The following is a 19768-nucleotide window of genomic DNA, read 5'->3' as shown; positions in this document are numbered from 1 at the left end:
TCTGTCTGATCGCAGGCCAGTTGCCCTCCGTGGTTCCATTCAAACAAACAAGAACGCTTTCTTCTTCGCTGCCTTCTCCCTTTGCATGCGGAAGGTCTTGAGTTTACCCTGGCACTGCGTCGCTAACCACTAACCAGATGGCTCCAAGGCAGGAAGCAAAGGGTTAGCCTTAGCAGTGGGGAGGCAGATCTCTCCTCTCGGCTTAAAAGACTTGTGTTGGGGCAGCTATCTCTCTGGGGGGCTTCCTCTCTGGAAGGAAACCTTGGCGCATGGAAAAGGGGGTGCGTGGTCGCTTGCGAGCGCCGGTATTTTTCAGGATCTTCTGATCTGTTTTGTGGGTTTGGAGTGAGCCGCTTAAAGTTTCAAGAAACTCCCTTTCCCCTCCACCTCCTTCGCCGAAACCGCTGTTTGTAGAAGGGAAATTCAATTAAAGCCCTGAAGGAAAACACGATTTTCTAGCTAAGTGGAAGCTTATGTTACGTGCTCTCTGAAAACTCTTGGCTGGAGGACAGAGTGCCACCATTAACCACCTGTAATTGCCTGAGATTTCTGGCACGGCAGAGTTACGGGAGAAATGGACTGGGATGGATTTAGATTTCCTGGGGGCACCCCATTGCCTGGGAGGGGTTGGAACAGGAGATGATGCCCTGCTGTGGCTGCTTGCTGGGTTTTTTTCTTGGGCCATTCCTTGTGTGAGGTCCAAATTTAAAGCTGGGGTTGGGCTGGGGTGCCCCTGAGCTCTTGCAAAGTTTACCCTTCATTTCCCAGTGGGTCTTCCTCAACTTACACTCTCGCAGAATTCTAGAGTTGGAAGCGAGCCTGAAGACCATCTAATCCAGTGGTTCTCAAGCGGTGGATCCCCAGATGTTGTTGGACTACAACTCCCATCATCCCTGAGCTCTGGCCTTGCTAGCTAGGGGTGATGGGAGTTGTAGTCCAACAACATCTGGGGACCCACAGGTTGAGAAAGGCTGAATCCAACCCCTTGTAATGCAGAAATTTGCAGCTGTTTCATACGGGGATCGAATCTGCATCCTTGGCGTATTCAACATTGCACTCTAACTAACTGAGCTATTGGTTTGACTAAGGGCTCGCCCACAATTTCCACTTCAGCCATGCCTAGAAAATATGACTCTTTAGCGAAAAATCAGAACAAACACCAATCTGTCGGAAACCCAAATTCTTCCTTCCTTCCTTCGTTTCTTTTCTGTCATGTTTGTACAGTGGTACCTCTGGATGCGAAAGGGATCCGTTCCGGAGCCCTGTTTGCATCATGAGCAGAACACAACCCGCGTCTGCGCATGCGTGTGACGTCATTCTGAGTGTCTGCGCATGCACGAGCAGCGAAACCCAGAAGTAACTCGTTCCGTTACTTCTGGGTCGCCGCGGGACGCAACCTGAAAAGATTTAACCCGAAGCGACTTTAACCCGAGGTATGACTGTATTTTGAAAAAAAAATTATAAATATTTTTTAAAAGAAAACCCAAATTGTTTGCTCTGAATGAGAGACCACTAAAGAGTGAGGGAGGGGTTGGGGGAGGGGTGGACAAAAGGCCACTTACCGGGTTCATGGCAGAGGCAAGATTCGAACTGAGGGCTGGGAAAGACCCCTGCCCCAAACCCTGGATATCTTCTGCCAGGCCCTGTAATGGACAGTTCTGGGGTAAACAGGTTGATGGCTGAACTCAGTTGGAAGCATCTTCCTGTGATCCTTTCAACATTTGTCTGGAATCTTCCCTGTTGCCACTGAGACTTTCCCTGTCTGAATGTATTTCCTACTACGGATGAGCAGAGCAGAGCCTGGCTTTGATTTAATTTAACTGATTTAATTATCTGTGTGTGGGCTTTGGGGTTTGTTGAATTTTGCAGTCTAGGATTTATCGTTTGTAGGACTGCTTTTATGTTTTTTAACGTTACATTTCCAGGTGCTTGCTCCTAAGATTTTTATGATTGTTATTTTTGTGGCTATTCCGCTTAATTCCCGTTAGTATAGTCGGCTTGCCTGTTGGGATTCGGGTGGTGCCTGCCGTTTTGCATACCATATCGTTAAAATGAGAAGTATTTGGAGCATTTGGGGTTTTGACAATGGCCACCCAAGACCAGTTTAGGTGTAATGAGGTCAACATGAGGCAATATGACTGCCGGGTGACTGTAATGGAGATAAAAGAGCAGTCCTTATGGCTTCCATTGGCCCAAACCCAACTGCATAGTCAACGTATCCTAAGGAAGGTGCAGCTCATTGGCCCATTTAAAGCAAATTTCTCCAAGGCCAATACCAGCTCAGTTACTGATAAATCCTGCACTGGTGACAGCAGCGACAAAATTAAAAGACACCTGCTTCTTGGGAGAAAAGCAATGACAAACCTAGACAGCATCTTAAAAAGTAGAGACATCACCTTGCCAACAAAGGTCCGTATAGTTCAAGCTATGGTTTTCCCAGTAGTGATGTATGGAAGTGAAAGCTGGACTATAAAGAAGGCTGATTGCTGAAGAATGGATACTTTTGGATTCTGGTGCTGGAGGAAACTCTTGAGAGTCCCATGGACTGCAAGAAAATCAAACCTTCCATTCTGAAGGAAATCAGCCCTGAGTGCTCACTGGAAGGACGGATCCTGAAGCTGAGGCCCCAGGACTTTGGCCACCTCATGAGAAGAGAAGACTCCCTGGAAAAGACCCTGATGTTGGGGAAGATGGAAGGCACAAGGAGAAGGGGATGACAGAGGATGAGATGGTGGGACAGTGTTCTCGAAGCGACCAGCATGAGTTTGACCAAACTGCGGGAGGCAGTGGAAGACAGGAGGGCCTGGCGTGCTCTGGTCCATGGGGTCATGAAGAGGCGGACACGACTAAACAACTAAACAACAAAGATCCCTTCCTCCTCACAGAGCCCTGTAGCTGGATCAGGCTATGAGGGATCCAAACAGAAAAGAGGTCAACTGCTCCTGTGCTTCCACCAGCTTCTCCCCAGCAAAAGCCACTACAGTGGTGCCTCGCAAGACGAAAAGAATCCGTTCCCCGAGTCTCTTCGTCTTGCGGTTTTTCTGTCTTGCGAAGCAAGCCCATTAGCGGCTTAGCAGATTAGCTCTATTAGCGGCTTAGCGGATCAGCTGATAAGCGGCTTAGCGGCATAGGAAATTCTTTTTGCGAAGCACCTGCAAAACGGAAAACCCTTTCGTCTAGAGGGTTTTCCATCTTGCGAGGCATTCGTCTTGCGGGGCACCACTGTACATATTCCAAGCGGAGCAGACAGGAATCAAGACAAGATTAAAATCTGTGCCAGGATCTGGCTCCTCGCAACTGCCTCTCAGGGAATGAATGTCTCATCTCACCTCTTAATAGATCGTTGTGCATCTTAGCAGGCCTTGCTCCTGTCAGAAGTGATCTGCCCTAAGGGTCCTTCCCACGCTCAGGAGATTAAGAGCTGAGTGGCCTTAGCATCTTATCTCATTGACATCCACGGAGCGGGAGACTCTCCAAGAAACTGTCATCCCCTCGCAATTTAGAGGAAGCTGACATCGATCGTACCTCTGGGCACTGAGTCCTGTAATGTTGTGTTAATGTAAAGTTGGAAAGGAGACTCTAAACTATCCAGATTCCTGGCCGGGCTCTAAATGAGCTGTTACCGCGCAAGGAAAAGGTCTCAAAGCCGCCGCAGGGCCGCCTCATTGAAAACATATGCCTGGAACCCCCCAGGATCTTGGCAAATGGGATGGCAGGCTGCAGTTAGTGGGTGAGACAGTGTGGCATAGTGGTAGTTGTGCCTGGGCCTGGGAAAGACCAGGGTTCGAATCTCGCCCCTCAGCTGTGAAGCTCAGAGAGAGACCTTGGGGCCAGGCTCTGCCTCTCAGCCTAACCTACCTCACAGGGTCGTTGTGAGGTTTAGATGAAGGGGAGGGCGATGCAAGGCACCTTGAGCTCTATGAGGAAAAAGGCAGGATATAAATGCAATGAAGAAATGCAATGAATGCAATAATAATAATAATAATAATAAATAATAATTTATTATTATTTATACCCCGCCCATCTAGCTGGGTTTCCCCAGCCACTCTGAGCGGCTTCCAACAAAACACTAAAATACAATAACCTATTAAACATTAAAAGCTTCCCTAAACAGGGCTGCCTTCAGATGTCTTCCAAAAGTTTGGTAGTTATTTTTCTTTTTGACATCTGGTGGGAAGGCATTCCACAGGGCGGGTGCCACCACCGAGAAGGCCCTCTGCCTAGTTCCCTGTAACTTGGCTTCTCGCAGTGAGGAAACCGCCAGAAGGCCCTCGGAGCTGGACGTCTGTGTCCGGGCTGAACGATGGGGGTGGAGACGCTCCTTCAGGTATACTGGACCGAGGCCGTTTAGGGCTTTAAAGGTCAGCACCAACACTTTGAATTGTGATCGGAAACGTACTGGGAGCCAATGTAGGTCTTTCAAGACGGGTGTTATGTGGTCTCGGCGGCCGCTCCCAGTCACCAGTCTAGCTGCTGCATTCTGGATTAGTTGTAGTTTCCGGGTCACCTTCAAAGGGAGCCCCACAGAGAAAGAAATTAGTGGGGGAGAAGTAAAGACCAGAATGCTGCCTCATAACCCCAAGATTCAACTGCCCCATTTGCGTTGAGGCAGGTGGTCTCCTTCCACCTGGAGAAGGGATTTCTGTAGTAAGTGGAAACGGCAGAGATGATCTGAAGACAGAACTCAAGTGGGCGTGAGATTCTGGCACCCAACTCCTCTTGTTATTTATGCTGTTTTAAATGTGCATTTTAGGACGCAGGTGGCGCTGTGGGTTAAAGCCTCAGCGCCTAGGACTTGCCGATCCAAAGGTCGGCGGTTCGAATCCCTGCGGCGGGGTGAGCTCCCGCTGCTCGGTCCCAGCGCCTGCCAACCTAGCAGTTCGAAAGCACCTCCGGGTGCAAGTAGATAAATAGGGACCGCTTACCAGCGGGAAGGTAAACGGCGTTTCCGTGTGCGGCTCTGGCTTGCCAGAGCAGCGATGTCACGCTGGCCACGTGACCCAGAAGTGTCTCCGGACAGCGCTGGCCCCTGGCCTCTTAAGTGAGATGGGCGCACAACCCCAGAGTCTGTCAAGACTGGCCCGTACGGGCAGGGGTACCTTTACCTTTACCTTAAATGTGCATTTTATATTTGACTTCACTTAGCAATGGTGGGGTTTTCCCCCAAAATGTTTAAGATTTTTTTTTGTTAACTTTGTTTGTGTTAAATATGTATTCTGTAGTTGACTTCCTTTGTAATGTTTTATTTTGAAATCTTTTAGAGAATACAGTGGTACCTTGCAAGACGAATGCCTCGCAAGACGAAAAACTCGCAAAACGAAAGAGTTTTTCGTTTTTTGAGTTGCTTCGCAAGACGGATTTCCCTATGGGCTTTCTTCGCAAGACGGAAATGTCTTGCAAGTTTGTTTCCTTTGTCTTGCAAGTTTGTTTCCTTTTTCTTAAAACCATGCATTCACTTCGAGGAGCAACTCATAGCACGCAGTGTGGTAGCCTTTTTTGAGGTTTTTGAAGACTTTGGTGATTTTTGAAGCTTTTCCAAAGTCCGTACTTTGCAAGATGAAAAAATCGCAAGACGAAAAAACTCGCGGAATGAATTAATTTTGTCTTGCGACGCACCACTGTATTTTAGTTTTCTGTTAATTATGTTGCTTTGACTCTATACTCTATATTTGACTTTCCTCAGATTGTTTTGTTGATGTTTTAATGTGCTGTAAACTGCTTTGAGATTTTTCTTGAATATATAAAGCAGTAAAGAAATGAAATTAATGATGATGATGAGGAGGAGAGGCTAAAACGATCCCAGTGATCAGGATACTACATTTACAAGCCAATCTGCTAAGTTTGCAAAATTGATTCTCATGGAATCATACAATCATGGACTTGTAGATTTGGAAGGGACCCTGAGAATCATCTACTCCAACCCTTTGCAATGCAGCAATCTGCTTCTAATATGCAATTATTGTGCCCATGTCTGCTCAGAGGTCAGTCCTGGGACTGCAGCCGCAATTTGCAAATGCAACAAGAAGACTCTCATGACTGACATATGTAACTTGCAAGGTTCCATTTGGATTTTAAAAATAGGGTGAGATAGACCCTCTGCAGGTTTCGCCTGGTTGGGATCCCACTTCTTTTCCTGCGCTTGGCAAAAGGCAGCGTTAGAGTTTGCACTGGGACAACCGATCTCAGTGATCACGGGTAGGAGGAGGAGTTACGCTAAGACCAGACCATGTGGGTGTGACGCGGCCGGGATTCCCCCAATCACACGGGGGTGCCATGACGCCCGCAACCCCACCTCCTCTGCAGGGCGGAAGTGGCTTTGTTTGTCTAGTCATTCCCTTAAGTCATAAATTCATGCAGCGATGGGATCCTGCACATTTTCTCTGTCTGGGGCTGAAGAGAGTTGAAGTTCAGCAATATCAGGGAGGTCAAAGCCTCTCCATAAGTTTTATAACCTTGGCAGAATTTGGGGTGTGGAGACAGGAGAGCCTCCAGGTGTTGGTTCCTGTTGTTCACCATTCAAACCATAGTGTTAACGGAGAAATCTGAGGGTTCCCTTGGACAAAAACAAAGACACCAACCAGGATAACTTGGAGCAAAACAGCAGCCTGTAGGCTTGGCCTTTGTTGCATACTGTCGCGACAGGACTCCCACCCGCAACAAGATGAGGCAAAAGGGATGTCCAGAACGAAAGAAGACCCCAACTTTTATTAGTTACTAATCCCCCAAACTACACCCGTAAGACTACATCACAACTACATCACAAAAAGGAGGGGTTGAGGGAGGAGTTGTGGAAGTAACCTGAGTATCTTGTCACCTGGCTGGTTCCTCCTCTCTCCCTCCTCATGAGTCATTTCCAGAGGACAAAAGGGAGTTGGCAGTTTCCTGCCCCCAGAGGGAAGATCTGATCATTGTCCTTTGTTTCAGTCCGTGCTGAATCCACTCCCATATGCAAGTTCTTTGTGATCTTGATGGTCTTCTGTCTAGGACCATCAGGGTTGGCATAGCAACTGGGCAGGGCTCCTGTGGATGTGCTGGTATGCTGAAGGGATCATGGCTGCCCTGTATCAAACCTTCCCCATTTTGTAGTCCTTCCTTCATGGAGTACAGTGGTGCCCCGCAAGACGAATGCCTCACAAGATGAAAAACCTGCTAGACGAAAGGGTTTTCCGTTTTGGAGGTGCGAATTTCCTATGGGCTTGCTTCGCAAGACGAAAATGTCTTGCGAGTTTTTCCGACTTTCCCCCCCTTTCCCCCCCTTTTTCTAAGCTGCTAAGCTGCTTATCTGCTTATCCGCTAAGCCGCTAAAAGCCGCTAAAAGCCGCTAAGCCGCTCATAGCGCTAAGCCGCTAAGCCGTCAATGGGCTTGCTTCGCAAAACAAAAAAACCGCTAGACGAAGAGAATCGCGGAACGGATTCTTTTCGTCTTGCAAGGCACCACTGTAAATAAAAGTGGAGCGGTGCAGATCTGATGTATGGTTGATTTTCTATGAATTTATAACAGAAGCGTAGCGTATGTCGTGTGTGTGTGTGTGTGTGTGTGTGTGTGTTGAGTTTCTACAAACTGAATGATTTTTTTTTGGGGGGGGGGTTTCCTGCGACAATAGCATGCAATTTCATGAGGAGCGTACCGGATCCTGACTCTTGCGGGCCTGAGTTTTCCTTCTTTTCTCTCTGAATCTAGGATTCCCCGGCGAAAGAGGACCTATCGGGCAGCGTGGGCTAAAGGGCGACCAGGGAGACCTTGGTCCACGAGGGATGCCTGGGCCACGTGGAGTTGCAGGTACGATGCGCTGTTTCAAAGGGTCTGAATGTCTTCCTTACCTGCATTCCGAGGAATCGGCACAGCAGTGCGTGCCAACATTAGAATCTCAGAAGTGTGGAACTGGAAAGGAAACCCCTCCGAAGCAGGAATCACAGCTCAAGAATCCATGGCAGATGGCCATCCAACCTCTGCTTAAAAACCTCCAGGAAAGGAGGTCTACAACCTCCTAACAGAGTCTGTTCCACTGTCAAACAGCTCTTGCCATTAGAAAGTTAGAAAGTCCTGATACTTAGTCAGAATCTCCTTTCTTGCAAGCCATGGGTTCGAGCACAGTTCAAAGTGTTGGTGCTGACCTTTAAAGCCCTAAATGGCCTTGGTCCAGTATACCTGAAGGAGCGTCTCCATCCCCATAATTCTGCCCAAACACTGAGGTCCAGATCCGAGGGCCTTCTGGTGGTTCCCTTGCTGCGAGAAGCCAAGTTACAGGGAACCAGGCAGAGGGCCTTCTCAGTGGTGGCGCCTGCCCTGTGGAACCCCCTCCCACCAGATGTCAAAGAGAACAACAACTACCAGACTTTTAGATGACATCTGAAGGCAGCCCTGTTTAGGGAAGCTTTTAATGTTCAATAGATTATTGTATTTTAGTGTTCTGTTGGAAGCCGCCCAGAGTAGCTGGGTAAACTCAGGCAGATGGGCGGGGTATAAGAAATTATTATTGTTGTTATTATTATTATTATTATTACCCTCCAGAGCAGGAGAAAACAAGCTTGCTCCATCTTCCACGTGACAGCCCTTAAACTATTTGAAAGTGACTCTCCTATCTCCTCTCAGTCTCCTGTTTTCCAGGCAAAAGGTAAAGGTAAAGGGACCCCTGAACGTTAGGTCCAGTTGTGGACGACTCTGGGGTTGCGGTGCTCAACTCGCTTTATTGGCCGAGGGAGCCAGCGTACAGCTTCCGGGTCATGTGGCCAGCATGACTGAGCCGCTTCTGGCGAGCCAGCGTACAGCTTCCGAGTCATGTGGCCAGCATGACTGAGCCGCTTCTGGCGAACCAGAGCAGCTCACGGAAATGCCGCTTACCTTCCCGCCGGAGTGGTACCTATTTATCTACTTGCACTTTGACGTGCTTTCGAACTGCTAGGTTGGCAGGAGCTGAGACAGAGCTACGGGAGCTCACCCCGTCGCAGGGATTTGAACCGCCGACCTTCTGATCGGCAAGTCCAAGGCTCTGTGGTTTAACTCATAGCGCCACCCGCGTCCCCTTTCCCAGGCTAAAAATACCCAACTCCTTCAACTGTTCCTCATAAGGCTTAGTTTCTAGACCCTTGATCCTCTTGGCTGCCCTCCTCTGCACACCTTCCAGCTTGTCCACATCCTTTTAAACTGGGATACCCAGAACCTTTTCAGGCTAATTGTCACATTTGGATTTTTGAGTGAGCGGCACGCACCCCAGTCTCTCCAGTTACTTTGACCCACCTTCCCAGAATGATCTCCCACAGACAGAGAGAGAGAGAAAGTGTGCACAGAAAGAGAGATGCCACTTTCCCCATGGTGTTTGGGTAGAATCATAGAACTGTAGAGTTGGAAGTGAAACCCCAAGGTCATCTAGTCCAATCCCGTGCCCTGCAGGAATCTCAGATTAAGAGTGCTGGGTCAAAGTCAGCTTCCGTGGAATTAATTTGACCCTTAAACAACACAGAAATGTTGACAAGTTGGGTTATGTTCAGAGGAAGGCCTGTGTAGGCATCATGAGTCTTCTCCATCAATTTATCTTTTTTTTTCCTTCAAAAAAAATTATTCATTTTCTAACACAACTAAACAGCACAAACAGAAAAACAAACAATACAAACAAATTCTTGTCTTATCATTATTTTTTCTAAACATTAGGTGGGCTTCCCCAAGTCCCCCCATCTGATTTTCATTTTACCTCTTCTTTAGCAGTCTACATATATCATAATTTCTAACCATTTTTTATTATTATTTAATTAATTTGTATAATGTTTTTATAATGTTGCACTACTTCAGTGTTGTTAGCCACCCTGAGCCCGGTTTCGGCTGGGGAGGGCGGGATATAAATAAAATTTATTATTATTATTATTATTATTATTATTATCACGCTTACTTTTACCATAAAAATCTTCACATTTTATCACTTACAAATAATACTATTTTAAAATACACTATCTTCTACTTCTAACCCTACAGCCTATATCCACTTCCAAAGCTATTCTAAGATTTAAATATTAACATATTTTTTCAAATATTCTTTAAACTCCTTCCACCGCCTCTTCTCTCTGGTCTCGGAGTCTCCCAGTCAGTTCGGCAAGTTCCATAGAGTCCTCCATCAATTTATCTACTCCAATTTTCACCCTCCAGTGGAAATGAGTTCCACAGTCTAACTCTGCTCTGTGTGAAGAAGCCCTTCCTTTAATCTGTCCCAAACCTTCCAAAATTCAGCTTTGTTGAATGGCCACAAATTCTAGAGTGAACCCGCCCCTGTTAACCTCTTTGAAAATGCTGCCTCGGTTAATTTTTTGCTCCGAATTATCAGCCCTGACGAATTTTCTCATCCAAAGAAGCATTAGTACTCACGACCCTTTATGTACCAAATGTTTACATGCTTTTTTGCATATGCGCCACAGATATTGCGGGACCCTTCATTTCCTGCCCCCCCCCCACTTTGCATAAAAGGCACCCCCATGCCCCCCAGCCCAAATTCCTGGCTTCTGTTTCCTGTTGGCTTTGAGCCCGGCATGTATGATCTGCCTTTACGCTGCGCCTCTCGCCATTTGAGTCTCATTAGCCCCCCCTTGCCCCCCAAAGCCCCCTCCTCCTCCAACCTCCCGCACTGCGGCGTTTTGATCCTTGGGCAGCTTGTCGGAATAGTTTAGCGGGATGGGAAACAGCCTTGGTCTGGGGCCTGTCTGTGAGATCTTCCCATAGATACGGGAATAAAAACTATTAGGAAGAGGGGGAGAATCACTTCTCCTTGGGTTGGTGAATTTTAGAGGGGTCCTACCCTCTCCCTTATGGGACGCAGGTGGCGCTGTGGGTTAAAGCCTCGGCGCCTAGGGCTTGCCGATCGAAAGGTCGGCGGTTCGAATCCCTGCGGCGGGGTGCGCTCCCGCTGCTCGGTCCCAGCACCTGCCAACCTAGCAGTTCGAAAGCACCTCCGGGTGCAAGTAGATAAATAGGGACCGCTTACCAGCGGGAAGGTAAACGGCGTTTCCGTGTGCGGCTCTGGCTCGCCAGAGCAGCGATGTCACGCTGGCCACGTGACCCGGAAGTGTCTCCGGACAGCGCTGGCCCCTGGCCTCTTAAGTGAGATGGGCGCACAACCCCAGAGTCTGTCAAGACTGGCCCGTACGGGCAGGGGTACCTTTACCTTTACCTTTTACCCTCTCCCTTTGTGCTTTTTCAGAAGCCTTCGCCAATTGTTCCTGTTCTTTATATCACGCTTTTCTTCCAAGGAAAGCCAAGGAGACCTACATAGTCCTCTTTCCCCTCCCCATTCTATTTTCACAAGAACCTTGCGAGGTAGGATTCTGCAGAGTTGGGAGAGGCTCAGGAAAGGGCCACCCAAATTATCAAGAAAAGGAAGAAAGGTTGAGACTTTTCAGTTTAGAGAAAAGGCAAGTAAGAGGTGCTCTGATAAGAAGTATATAAAATTATTCTTAGAATAAGTATATAATTATTCTTATAAGTATATAAGTATATAATTAATCTTTATAAGTATATAATTATTCTTAGCCTGGGGGAAGCAAAGAGAGAACAATTATTATCCAGCTCTCAGATGCTAGAACTTGTGAGCATCCCAGAGAGGCTGAATGGTGTTAACCTGTGGAACTCACCCCCACAGGATAGCCACCAACTGGGGTGGCTTGAAAAGAGGATTTGACAAATTTATGGAGAAGTGTCACGCAATGGCTATTGTCTGCTTCCACATTGAAGGCAGTGATGCTTCTGAACCCCAGTTGCTGGAAACCCCAGGAATAAAGTTGTCTCTTGTACTTAAATCCTGCTTGAGGGTTGATGGTCACTGAGAACAGGAGGTTGGACTAGATGATCCAAGAGGCTCCTCATATTCAAAACTTGCTTTGAAAGAAATACCAATAGAATGCATCCTTGTAGCACAATCCTGAGCATATTTACAGTGGTGCCTCGCAAGACGAAATTAATCCGTTCCGTGAGGCTCTTCGTCTAGCGGTTTTTTCGTCTTGCGAAGCAAGCCCATTGACAGCTTAGCGGATTAGCGCTATTAGCGGTTTAGCGGCTTTTAGCGGATCAGCTGATAAGCGGCTTATCAGCGTATCAGCTGATAAGCGGCTTAGGGCTTAGGAAAAGGGGGGGGGAGGGAAAAAACCCCGCAGGAACTCGCAAGACATTTTTGTCTTGCGAAGCAAGCCCATAGGGAAATTCGTTTTGCGAAGCGCCTCCAAAACGGAAAACCCTTTCGTCTAGCGGGTTTTCCGTCTTGCGAGGCGTTCGTCTTGCGGGGCACCACTGTACTTGGGAATGTGTCCTGCTGCATTCGGAAATGGGCTTAAATAATAATAATAATAACAATAACAATAATAATAATAATAATTTTAAAAAATGCTCCCAGCGACTGTAGCCTTTACTGTCCTCCTTCTTAAATCCTTGCCTAAATAGGAAGGCTGTCCCAGTCTCCAGAAAAAGGCTTAAACTCTTAAAGAGGAATAATAATAATAATAATAATAATAATTTATTTGTCCCCCACCCATCTGGCTGGGTCTCCCCAGCCACTCTGGGCGGCTTCCAACAACAATTAAAAATACATTAAAATGTCACACATTAAAAGTTTCCCTAAACAGGGCTGCCTTCAGATGTCTTCTAAAAGTCTGGTGGTTGCTGTTCTCTTTGACATCTGATGGGAGGGCGTTCCACAGGGCGGGTGCCACCGCCGAAAAGGCCCTCTGCCTGGTTCCTTGTAACTTTGCTTCTCGCAGAGAGGAAACCGCCAGAAGGCCCTCAGCGCTGGACCTCAGTGTCCGGGCAGAACGATGGGGATGGTGATTCTCCTTCAGGTATACTGGACTGAGGCCACCAACTCTGATGTCTTTTAAATGGGATCAGAAAAAGTCATGAAGGTGAGGTACCTTCGTCAGTGCTTCTTGTTGACGAATGAACACTTGGTTGTTGTTTTTGTTGTTGTTTAGTCATTTAGTTGTGTCCAACTCTTCGTGACCCCCTGGACCAGAGCACGTCAGGCCGTCCTGTCTTCCACTGCCTCCCGCAGTTTGGTCAAACTCATGCTGGTAGCTTTGAGAACACTGTCCCACCATCTCGTCCTCTGTCGTCCCCTTCTCCTTGTGCCCTCCGTCTTCCCCAACATCAGGGTGTTTTCTAGGGAGTCTTCTCTTCTCATGAGGTGGCCAAAGTCTTGGAGCCTCAGCTTCAGGATCTGTCCTTCCAGTGAGCACTCAGGGCTGATTTCCTTCAGAATGGAGAGGTTTGATCTTCTTGCAGTCCATGGGACTCTCAAGAGTCTCCTCCAGCACCAGAATTCAAAAGCATCCATTCTTTGGTGATCAAGCCTTCTTTATAGCCCAGCTCTCACTTCCATACATCACTACTGGGAAAACCATAGCTTGAACTATACAGACCTTTGTTGGCAAGGTGATGTCTCTGCTTTTTAAGATGCTGTCTAGGTTTGTCATTGCTTTTCTCCCCAAAAGCAGGCGTCCAATACAAATATTAAATCCCTCTAAGACAGAGAACTCTTCACATGTCCCTAGCTAGCTACCTGTATCCACCACAGAGACTGGAGAATTGGTTTCATCAACGTATCCTAGAAAAGCGCCAGGGGAAAACATGATCCCCCCCCCCAATATTTTTCTCCTGGACATAAATTGGGGGTCTCCCATTTTGGCAAAACTGTCCACATACATAAATATAACTGGAGACACCTCTCTAGGGTGGTTTGCCAGTAGAGTTGTGCCAATCTTCAAGAAAAGTGACCCCTCAGACCCTCACAATTATAGACCTCTTAGCCCTCTGGACCTGTAGCAGCCACTGAGAGCCTTGTGCCCCATGAATTTGTCTCATCCTCTTTTAAAGCCATGAAGGTTGGTGAGCATCACTGCCTCCTGTGGCCAGGAGTTCCATAGTTTAATTCTTGTGCATTTTGAAGGATGTTCTGTTCTCTCTCCTGAACTTTCCAACATGCAGCTTCCCTGGATGTTCATCTTGTCCCATGGTTCCCAATGTGCCTGACAGGGGGGCAATTTGATATTTAGGGGCATGGCAATTTGGAAGCTTGTTTAGGTCACGTTAATGGCCTTTTGGCTTCCTCCATGTGAATAGAAGTTTAATTTTTGAATAATAAGAATTACCATATTTTCCCGTGTATAAGACTAGGGTTTTCCCGCTAAAAATAATGTCAAGAATTAGGGGGCGTCTTATACAGTCATACCTTGGGTTAAAGTCGCTTCAGGTTGAGCGTTTTCAGGTTACGCTCCATGGCGACCCAGAAGTAACAGAACGGGTTACCTCCGGGTTTCGCCCCTTGCACATGTGCAGACACGGGTTGCATTCTGCTCTGGATGCGAACGGGGCTCCGGAATGGATCCCATTCGCATCCAGAGGTACACAGATACATCTTTTCCCCATTTTCTTAAATCTGAGTACCCCAAAATAGGAAATATATGAGTACCCCATGTCTTATACATGGGGACGACTTATATACACAAAAATACGGTATATGTCACAGGGTGGGGGGGATCAGGATTTTAGAGATGATAGGTGGGGCATGGCCAAAAAAAGGTTGCGAACCACTGATCTAGTCCAACCCCCAGCACAGGTCTCTCCTGAGTGGAAAATGCTGGTGTGCTCATAGCTTCCTCACTTAACCATCAGCCATAAGCTCCTCTGTGTAAATAATTTGGTCTGTTTTGCGGGGAGGGGATTTGTTGTCATCTCATTTTCGGTTGCCCTGCTTTCAGAATCAGAGTATTAGTGTGTTAGATCACATCCTGTGAGTGTGAACCAGATAAGCGTTTTTGCGCCGTTCGCGGTGATCGAAAACAGCCATCGCTTGGAAAGATGAACTTTCTTTGTAAATCGCCCTTGGCTTGCACCTCCGAGCAAGTTAGAAGGAGCCCCATTCTGTCCATTCCCCATCTAATCTGTCTTCAGGGGATGGAGAAGGAGATAAAACTTTCTGGAAACGAAAGAGCCTCGCCGACTGCCGGCCCCCCGTGCCAAGGCAAACGGAGACGGGTAGTGCCAAGAAGCCAAGATAAACTTTCCTCCTAACAAGGGAATCGAGCCGCCTTGGCCACAGAGAGTTTCCCAGGCTAGAGGAGGGAGATGCTGGATGGGCAACAGAGTGGGGAGCCTTGGCAGAGACGGTGGCCTCCTTGCCTAGATCAGCCTTCCCCAACCTGGTGCCCTCCAGATGTTTTGAATTCACCACATGTTTTCTGGGCACCACAATTTAAGAAAAATGTTGGCAAGCTGGAAGGTGTGCAGAGGAGGGAGACCAAAGTGACCAGTTGTCTGGAAGCCAAGCCTTATGAGGAACGGTTGAAGGAGCTGGAGATGTTTAGCCTGGAAAAAAGGAGACTGAAAGGAGATAGGAGAGCCTTCTTCAAATATCTCAAACATGGAAGGTAGAGCAAGCTTGTTTTCTGCTGCTCTGGAGGGTAGGACTCGAACCCATGGCTTCAAGTTGCAAGAAAGGAGATTCAGACTATACATCAGGAAGTCCTTTCTGAAGGAAAGAGGTTCTTCAGCAGTGGAACAGTCTTCCACAAGCAGTGGCAGACTCTCCTTCCTTGGAGGTTTTTAAGCAGAGGTTGGATGGCCATCTGCCATGGATTCTTGAGCTGTGATGCCAGCCTTGAAGGGGGTTGGACTAGATGACCCCTGAGGTCCCCTCCAACTCTACAATTCTATGACAAACAACTGCAGGGCGCCAGGTTGTGAAAGAGCATCCTAGATGTCCATCTCAAATTTTGAAACTATTCACTTTTTCATTTCCTGGGATTTTCAATATTTATTTATTCAAAAGTGATCCAATTCATTGTACTTAAGAGTACTTTTCAAGCACCCCGGTCTGTGATAAAGATTCATTTCCTAGCAGGCTGCTTGTGCACTGGAATATGAAACAGATTGGTAGTCCCCAAAACTTCTGAGCCTGCGGCAAGCATTTGGGAAACTGAGAGAACATTGTGGAGTACAGTCATGATCTCAGGGGCCAGCCACGAATCCTCGCCACCTCCAGAGGGTTGAGAGAGAGCCCTGAATCTGAAGGCCTGAGGAACTTCTGGCAGTCAGTGCAGACAATATGGAGGTGGATGGCTGAGCTTCCTATAAAAACACCTGCTTCTTGGAAGAAAAGTGATGACAAACCTAGACAGCATCTTCAAAAGCAGAGACATCACCTTGCCGACAAAGGTTCGTATAGTTCAAGCTCTGGTTTTCCCAGTAGTGATGTATGGAAGTGAGAGCTGGACCATAAAGAAGGCTGATCATCAAAGAATTGATACTTTTGAATTCTGGTGCTGGAGGAGACTCTTGAGAGTCCCATGGACTGCAAGAAGATCATACCTCTCCATTCTGAAGGAAATCAGCCCTGAGTGCTCACTGGAAGGATAGATCCTGAAGCTGAGGCTCCAAGACTTTGGCCACCTCATGAGAAGAGAAGACTCCCTGGAAAAGACCCTGACATTGGGGGAGATGGAGGGCACAAGGAGAAGGGGACGACAGAGGATGAGATGGTGGGACAGTGTTCTCGAAGCTAACAGCATGAGTTTGGCCAAACTGCGGGAGGCAGTGGAAGACAGGATGGCCTGACGTGCTCTGGTCCAGGGGGTCACGAAGAGTCAGACACGACTGAACGACTAAACAACAACAACAACATTTGTATTCCTCTTTCCCAACAATAAATGTTGAGCTCAAAACAGAACATAATGACCACACGAACATCCTGGATCCTGGAATGCCTCGTTTTTTGTGTGCAAGTCAGCTGGCTCCGTGAGAGCTTGGGACCAAAAAACAAATGTCCCCCTTTTGATCAGCGGAATGTTGGAGGGTATGTAATCCAAGAAAATAGCATAGAAGGCAAGTAGCAAGAAGTTTATCAGTTAGTTAGAGCGTGGTGCTGATAATGCCAAGGTTGCAGTTTTGATCCCTGTTTACGACAGCTGCATATTTCTGCATTGCAAAGGGTTGCGTTAGATGGTGTTCAGGGTCCCTTCCAAATCTACAATTCTGTGATTCATAGTATTCATAGTAACTTATACTATTGCCGGGATACTTCTGAACTGAATGGAACCTTACTCCAAAACAACAAAAATGGATTTGCCAAGGGCTGCCAAACGCATTCATTTTCAACACTGCGATGGGTGCAAACCTCATCCACCACACACAAATTATAGAGGACTTCTGAGTGTAAGCAGGGATGTGTAATTTTGTGCGTGCAACTTTTCCTTCAGCACCTGCAAAACTGACTTTCTCCCTGCCAACACCCCCCCCCCCCAAAAAAAATAATCCCTGCCCCTCTCCCTTCTTGGCTTGGCCTTGCGAGAGATTTTGCCGATAAGAAGTCCTGCACCGTGGAAATGGATGTTGTTCTTAAAAGATGTGTTTTGAATTGGCGCATGAGCCCTTGCGCACCATCCCACCCGCCGGTGTAATGAATGCATCCAGCTGTTCCATATATTTAATGGCTCTGGCGGGACCCTATCAGGAAATATTGTGCTGGGAATTCTGGCTTAGGGTCTGGGAGCAGAGCCAGGCCAGATGGTCTTCCTTTATTCCTCAGGCAGAAAGGCGTACCGGGGTAAGGGGTGCCACCTTCCCCTCTTAAAAACAACACACACACCCGAAATCTTTTCTGCACCCCCTTCCTCTTCCTGCCATCCCCAAAACAGGTACCTGGAGACCATCTTCCATCACCATCCTGACTCCATCATGATGGAGAGCCAGCGTGGTGTAGTGGTTAAGAGCGGTAGACTCGTAATCTGGTGAACCGGGTTCACTTCCCCGCTCCTCCACCTGCAGCTGCTGGGTGACCTTGGGCCAGTCACACTTCTCTGAAGTCTCTCAGCTTCACTCACCTCACAAAGTGTTTGTTGTGGGGGAGGAAGGGAAAGGAGAATGTTAGCCGCTTTGAGACTCCTTAAAAGGTAAAGGGACCCCTAAACATTAGGTCCAGTCGTGACCGACTCTGGGGTTGCGGCGCTCATCTTGCTTTATTGGCTGAGGGAGCCAATGAGATTGACTGGCAGATTAGTGCCAAGTGGCGCACTCCAGGGCAAATCAATTGCACAAAAACACTACTTTTTTAAAAAGTAGCTAAAGAGCTCTTCCCAAAGGAGAGCAGCCTCCCCATCTCCCTCTCCTTATAATTTGATCACGGCCTTAAGCCAAGGGTTGCCATGCTTGGACCACTGGTTGCTAAGGTGATGATGGAAGAAGAAGAAGAAGAAGAAGAAGAAGAAGAAGAAGAAGAAGAAGAAGAAGAGTAGTAGTTTGGACTTGATATCCCACTTTGTCACTCCCCTAAGGAGTCCCTAAGGAACGCGGGTGGCACTGTGGGTTAAACCACAGAGCCTAGGACTTGCCGATCAGAAGGTCAGCGGTTCGAATCCCTGTGACGGGGTGAGCTCCCGTCACTCGGTCCGTGCTCCTGCCAACCTAGCAGTTCAAAAGCACCTCAAAGTGCAAGTAAATAAATAGGTACTGCTCCGGCAGGAAGGTAAACAGCGTTTCCATGCGCTGCTCTGGTTCGCCAGAAGCGGCTTAGTCATGCTGGCCACATGACCCGGCTCCCTCGGCCAGTAAAGCGAGATGAGCACCGCAACCCCAGAGTTGGCCACGACTGGACCTAATGAGTTTTTAATCAGAGTTTTTAGGGGGCTAACCAGGTTGGGATAGCTGGGATAGCAGGTTTGTTGGGTTTTGAATGTCTTGTGTAGATTTTTCAGTTTTGTTGTTCTGTATGGGACAATGACAATAAAGATTATCGTATCGTATCAATCTGGAAACCAAGCCTTATGAGGAATGGTTGAAGGAGCTGGGTATGTTTAGCCTGGGAAAGAGGAGACTGAGAGGAGATACGAGAGCCATCTTCAAATATCTCAAGGGCTGTCACAGGGAAAACTGAATAAAATTAGGAGATGTCCAGTAGGAGTTTGGAATTCTATTTTGGGCCCTATACTTTTTCTCCTAGAATTTTGAGACCGCTGAAAAGACTCCTGTTTGAAAGAGACCCAAGGGATGGATGAACCCATCTGGTCAGATCCAGTAAGATACCTTTAAGGCTTTTCGCATGGGATCAGGCTATTCCTGACCCACCAAATCTGGCATATATGTGCAACGACTCTGTCTAAAGCAGCTCGTGAATCCCTGCCAACCACACAAACGCTCAGGCTCAGAAAACATATGCTTTCAATTGGCCGAATGGTTAAAAAGGAACAGCTTGGCTGGGAGCGAAAGAAAATTTGATCTGGCCTTGTTTATTGGGACTTGGTGGTCACCTATCAAGTCACTGGTTGGCAGGAGGCCATGGAGGAGGGGGCGGGGCAGGGTGAGGAGGAGCCACGGGCCAAACCATCACAATGCCGCTTGGGCCACCAAAATGTTGGAGAGGGAACCCTTTGACCGGGTGCCAGGAAGCTGGAGAACTGGTGCCAATTTCCATCCTTGCCTGCGCTCAAGCAGAGTTACTTGGCTATGCCACCCAGAACTGGGAAACGTTCGCCAGCAGGTTAGAGAAAGGGGGTGAGGGGGTGGGTGTCCTATTTATGGGGAGGAAAGAATCCAGAGAGCGAAGGAACATCTGTAGGCAGCAGCTGGAAAATGTGGAGGATGGTCCATGAGGGTGAAGGTGGCACTGGCCCACCAGCCTCACTCTGCCCGCCGTCTCACAATCAGTCCAGGAAGTGGCAGCACCTGTCAGTTTCCTCTGCCCCCCAGAGTCTCAGTGTTGCCCTTCTAGGACTCGGCAGGGAGGAGGGCAGGGACAAAACTGTTAGA

At 47.8% G+C, this 19768-nt stretch overlaps 1 protein-coding gene across 1 annotated transcript in view; it reads left to right on the top strand.

Annotated features, from left to right (window-relative positions):
- SCARA5 (scavenger receptor class A member 5) overlaps positions 1-19768 on the top strand; it is a 97741-nt gene that overhangs the window by 60359 nt on the left and 17614 nt on the right. The window contains exon 6 of the mRNA XM_079968804.1: positions 7682-7780. Coding sequence (XP_079824930.1) covers positions 7682-7780 — 99 coding nt within the window. The remainder of the gene's footprint in view (positions 1-7681; positions 7781-19768) is intronic.

The sequence above is a fragment of the Podarcis cretensis genome, assembly GCF_951804945.1.
Source record: "Podarcis cretensis genome assembly, chromosome: 3".
In the NCBI taxonomy this organism is placed as follows: Eukaryota; Metazoa; Chordata; class Lepidosauria; order Squamata; family Lacertidae; genus Podarcis; species Podarcis cretensis.
This window is presented reverse-complemented; position numbering and strand designations above follow the sequence as displayed.